We start from the raw sequence: 5044 nt of genomic DNA, 5'->3' as shown, positions 1-5044 counted from the left end.
ACAATCAAGGCGGGTCCGCCTTCGCCAGAAGACGCCCCGAGGACCCACGCGACCCTCGCAGCCATCGTGGCGGTGCTTGCGCTGCAAAACCACCGGTACCAGTCAGCTAGGGCGGCACCTCTGCACAGGGTCGGGTACCGAAACCCGGTTCCACTATGGTCCTATGCAACCGGTACGAATCGGACCGGATTACAACGCAAATTCTGTTTCCACTGAATGTTTTCCCTTTGTTGCTCGAAAGCACGTAAAAATCTCTACTTCATTAATTGGGTCATTATTCAAATTTATAGCATTTGAAAAACAAACTGAAGTGTTTGAAATAGTATTGAGTAAAAGTTGACAATTCAGTCTGTGATTAGCCATCCAACATCCATTCCTTTAATTTTAGTCTCAATAATTCCTAATTTCTGCTTCCTAACTCAAACATTAGGATAATTTCCTATAAATGAGGTTATTGACCTTAAAATCCAAAAATAACTAAAACCAAAGTTAATGTTAGTTACGTAGTGTTGAAAAGTCAAAAAAGGGACAAACTTGGAAAAAAGGGACGGAAAAGAGCAAAAAAGTTAAAACCATTAATAAAAAGCGTCAATAAAAGGGGTTTGTCACCGCTTTTGTCTCTTATTTGTCATTTCTTCCGAGGTTTGGTTATGTCTTTTTAAAAAAAAAGCCATAAAATTCAATCAAACAAAACAAAACTCAGTGAAGTAATCATTAATTTTACTTGAAGAAACATTGTATGTAGGTGTTAACAGTGTGTGGTAGTGTTAACAATGCATGTGGTATGTTACCATTGTGTGTTATGAATGTTAACAGGGTGTATGTGTTAACATTGTATGTTAGTGTTAACATTGGGTGCTCATGGCTGGAGGTCTGTGTGAGGAGTGGTGTTTGGTCCGAACATGTGCGGGTGGTTGGTCCGTGATGTGTATTGCTGGTTGTGTCGGGAGGTTCGACGGTGTTTGTTGTTGAGTTTTGTTTTGTTGGTGGTTTCGGTGTTGCGTTATTGTGTTAACATTGTGTGTGAGTGTTAACTATGGTATGTGTTACATTGTGTGTTATGTGTTAAACATGTATGTTATGTGTTAACATGTGTGGTTATGTGTGAACATTGTGTGTTATGTGTAACAGTGGTAGTGTGTAACATGTGTGTATGTGTTAACATGTGTATGCTATGTGTTCACATTGTGTGTTATGTGTAACATTGTATGTTAGTGTTAACATTGTGTGTTATGTGTTAACATTGTGGTTATGTTTAACATTGTGTGTTATGTGTTAACATTGTGTGTTATGTGTTAACATTGGTGTTATGTGTTAAATTGTGTGTAGTGTTAACATTGTATGTATGTGTAACATTGTTGCTATGTGTAACAGTGTATGGCATTGAACTTGTGGTTATGTGGTTAAACATTGTGTGTTATGTGTAACAGTGTGTGTATGTGAACATTGTATGTATGGTGTTAAATTGTATGTTATGTGTTAACAAGCATTGCTATGTGTTAACAATGCATGCTATGTGTTAACATTGTGTGTGATGTGTAACATTGTGTGTTATGGTACAATTGTATGTTATGTGTTAAATTGTGTTATGTGTAACATTGTGTGTAGTGTGTTAACATGTGTTATGTGTAACATTGTTATGTTATGTGTTAACAATGCATGCTATGTGTTAACATTGTGTGTATGTGTTAACATGTGTGTTATGTGTTAACATTGTGTGCTATGTGTAACATTGTTGTTATGTGTTAACATTGTATTATGTGTAACAATGCATGCTAGTGTTAACATGTGTGTCGTGTTAACATGTGTATGTTATGTGTTAATTGTATGTTGTGTGTACCATTGTATGCTATAGTCATGTTAACATTGTGTGTATGTGTTAACATTGTGTGTATTGTGTAACATTGTGTGCTATGTGTTAACCTGGTGCTATGGTTACATTGTGTGTTATAGTGTTAACATGTGGTGTATGTGTTAAACATTGTGGTCTATGTGTTAACATTGTGTGTATGTGTTGAACATTGTGTGTAGTGTCAATGTTAACACATAACACACAATGTTAACACATAGCATGCATTGTTAACACATAACACACAATGTTAACACATAACATACAATGTTCTTCAAGTAAAATTAATGATTACTTTCACTGAGTTTTGTTTGTTTGATTGAATTTTATGGCATTTTTTTTTAAAAAGAAATAACCAAAACCTCGGAAGAAATGACAAAATAAGAGACAAAAAGCGGTGAAAACCCCCTTTTATTGACGCTTTTTATTAATGGTTTTAACTTTTTCTTACATTTCCGTCCCTTTTTTTCCAATGTTTGTCCCTTTTTTTGACTTTTTCAACACTACGTAACTAACTCATTAACTTTGGTTTTAGTTATTTTTGGATTTTAAGGTCAATAAACCTCATTTATAGGAAATTATACCTAATGTTTGAGTTAGAAAAGCAGAAATTAGGAATTATTGAGACTAAAATTAAAGGAATGGATGTTGATGGATAATCACAGACTGGAATATGTCAACTTTTACTCAATACTATTTCAACAACACTTCAGTTTGTTTTTCAAATGCTATAAAATTGAATAAGACCCAAAATTAATGAAAGTAGAGATTTTTACGTCCGTTTCAGAGCAACAAAGGGAAAACATTTCAGTGGAACCGACATTTGCGTTGTAATCCGGTCCGATTCGTACCGGTTGCATAGGAACCATAGTGGAACCGGGTTTCGGTACCCGACCCTGTGCAGAGGTGCGCCCTAGCTGACTGGTACCGGTGGTTTTGCAGCGCAGACCTGCCGTGCTGAGGGGCGTGGGTCTCGGGGCGTGTCTGGAGAAATGGACCGCTGATTATCTTGGACAGAGAGGGGGAGACAAGGAGGTGAAGATCCACGTATCCACGGTACCACAGATGGACTTCCTCCACAAAAACTTTGTTTACAAGTGAGCACACGCGCGCACACACACACACACACACACGCACACGTCTTGTATCAGACTGCGTGTACAAAAATGTAGGAGCATACTGACGTGATATGACACACACTGACACACACACACGTCCCATTTCATACTGCGTGCACAAAAATGTAGGAGCACACTGATGTGACGACACACACACACACACACACGTCTTGTTTCATACTGCGTGTACAAAAATGTAGGAGCACACTGATGTGACGACACACACACACACACACACTCTCACACACACACACACACACGTCTTGTTTCATACTGCGTGTACAAAAATGTAGGAGCACACTGACGTGGCGTGATATGATACACACACACACACAAACACATACACACGTGCACACACGTCTTGTTTCATACTGCGTGTACAAAAATGTAGTATTTGTTCAACATAAAAACACACACTGAGCATGCGCAGCTTACAAATCATGACGTGCATCAATTGACCAACAGAAAATCTCATATAAGTGATGCTTTCATCTTAAATCATGTATTATATTCAATGTTAATATTATAACACACACACACACACACACACACACACACACACACACACACACTTCTCAGCTGCACCTCTGTATTCACAGGACTCTGCCATTCAAGGAATTTGTGAAAAGAGCATCTGAAAAAAAACACACAGACTTCTTCCTGTGTGAGGTAAGGGTCCAAAAAAATCCGGATATGGTAAACACGTGTTATATCCCTTAATGACACATGCTCCTTGGTCTTATTTTAGGACGAGAGCTATTATCTCCGATCGCTGGGAGAGGACGTACGAAAGGTATTAGACTCAACGTGATGAAATCTGTGACGACATAACATTTGTACCTAACAGACTCTGCTGCTGTTGAGACGTTAATTTGTATTTATACAGCAAACATGTTTTCAATCAGACTTTAAGTGTGAACCTGGTCTATAAATGTCTCTCTCAGGAACCGGCTGATCTGAGACAGCAGTTCCCAGACTTGGCCCAGGACTTTCACATCCCTCGGTTCTTTGAACCGGCTCAGTTTTTCTCCAGCGTCTTCCGCATCAGCTCCTGTGGTCTGCAGCTGTGGACTCACTACGACGTAAGCCTCCTGCATTTAGTCTAATCGACTAATTATTAGTTTAATTGGCTTAGTTCTCTTTTTATGTGTCGCCTCGCTGATTGGACACTGACCTCCAAATGCTTTAGTTTGACCTCTCACAGGAAATAGAGTTGGATTTCTGTGATCTAGGCTCAGTAAGATCTCCCTCTTCATTCCTTCAGGTGATGGACAACCTGCTGGCTCAGGTGACCGGGACGAAGAGAGTGGCTCTCTACAGCCCCCAGGATGCATTGCACCTCTACCTGTCAGGTGAGTGGCCACAGAAAGATGTTTGTTTGAATGCTTAAAATCTAGCTCCTGTATCAGCTTGGTCCACTTTCATATTGAATCAATTATCGATGAAACCTGACTGATTGAACGTGTTTTTCTGCGAGTGTGCTTTTAATAGCTTGGTATAATGTCATAATGCATCTTTTAATTTAAATTCAACCAATCAGGTGATAAGTCAGAGGTCCTGGACATCGACTCCCCAGACCTGGATCGGTTTCCTGAGTTTGTGAAGGCAACGAGATACGAGTGTGTGCTGGAGCCTGGAGATCTGCTCTTCATCCCCGGTAACGCAAACTAACAAACAATTAACTAATATTCCTCCATACGGTCACACTAGCTCTTCTGTATGTAACTCTCACTCTGAGTCTGGATGGATGATGAATAGGAACCTTATTTATTTAGTTATTTTAGTTCCAGTACAGTTTGGAAAAAAATAGACAGCAGCAAAACTCAATAACTCGTTTAATGATAAATGGGATGGAAAGCAAAGATTTTAGAAGAATAAAAAAGGAATTGTTCTCATTAAACTCTTCATATTATTCTGGTATAGAGGCTGATTATTGGTTTGATAAAATCAAGAATGCTGTCCCGTGCGTTGATGATCCCTTTAACCCTCGTGTCGTCTTCCTGTTGACCATGAACGTGTCCTTCCAGGTCAAAATTGAAAATTAATATTTGTTTTTGTCGCTTTTTCTGATTTATTT

At 38.9% G+C, this 5044-nt stretch overlaps 2 protein-coding genes across 4 annotated transcripts in view; one reads left to right on the top strand and one right to left on the bottom strand.

Moving 5' to 3' along the window:
* tyw5 (tRNA-yW synthesizing protein 5) overlaps positions 1–5044 on the top strand; it is an 8348-nt gene that overhangs the window by 2321 nt on the left and 983 nt on the right. For 2 of the 3 annotated variants that reach the window (XM_032529525.1, XM_032529524.1), the window contains 6 exons: positions 2792–2946; positions 3567–3636; positions 3716–3760; positions 3912–4049; positions 4232–4319; positions 4508–4624. In XM_032529525.1, the coding sequence (XP_032385416.1) occupies positions 2792–2946; positions 3567–3636; positions 3716–3760; positions 3912–4049; positions 4232–4319; positions 4508–4624 (613 nt within the window). The remainder of the gene's footprint in view (positions 1–2791; positions 2947–3566; positions 3637–3715; positions 3761–3911; positions 4050–4231; positions 4320–4507; positions 4625–5044) is intronic. The other variant, XM_032529526.1, reaches the window with a different exon arrangement.
* lrrfip1a (leucine rich repeat (in FLII) interacting protein 1a) overlaps positions 395–5044 on the bottom strand; it is a 51931-nt gene continuing 47281 nt past the window's right edge. The window contains exon 26 of the mRNA XM_032529506.1: positions 395–407. Within this exon, the coding sequence (XP_032385397.1) occupies positions 401–407 (7 nt within the window). The 3' untranslated portion in view covers positions 395–400. The remainder of the gene's footprint in view (positions 408–5044) is intronic.

Source organism: Etheostoma spectabile, chromosome 11 (assembly GCF_008692095.1).
Source record: "Etheostoma spectabile isolate EspeVRDwgs_2016 chromosome 11, UIUC_Espe_1.0, whole genome shotgun sequence".
Lineage (NCBI taxonomy): Eukaryota > Metazoa > Chordata > Actinopteri > Perciformes > Percidae > Etheostoma > Etheostoma spectabile.
The sequence above is the reverse complement of the archived record's forward strand: the minus strand, read 5'-3'. Positions and strand labels throughout refer to the sequence as shown.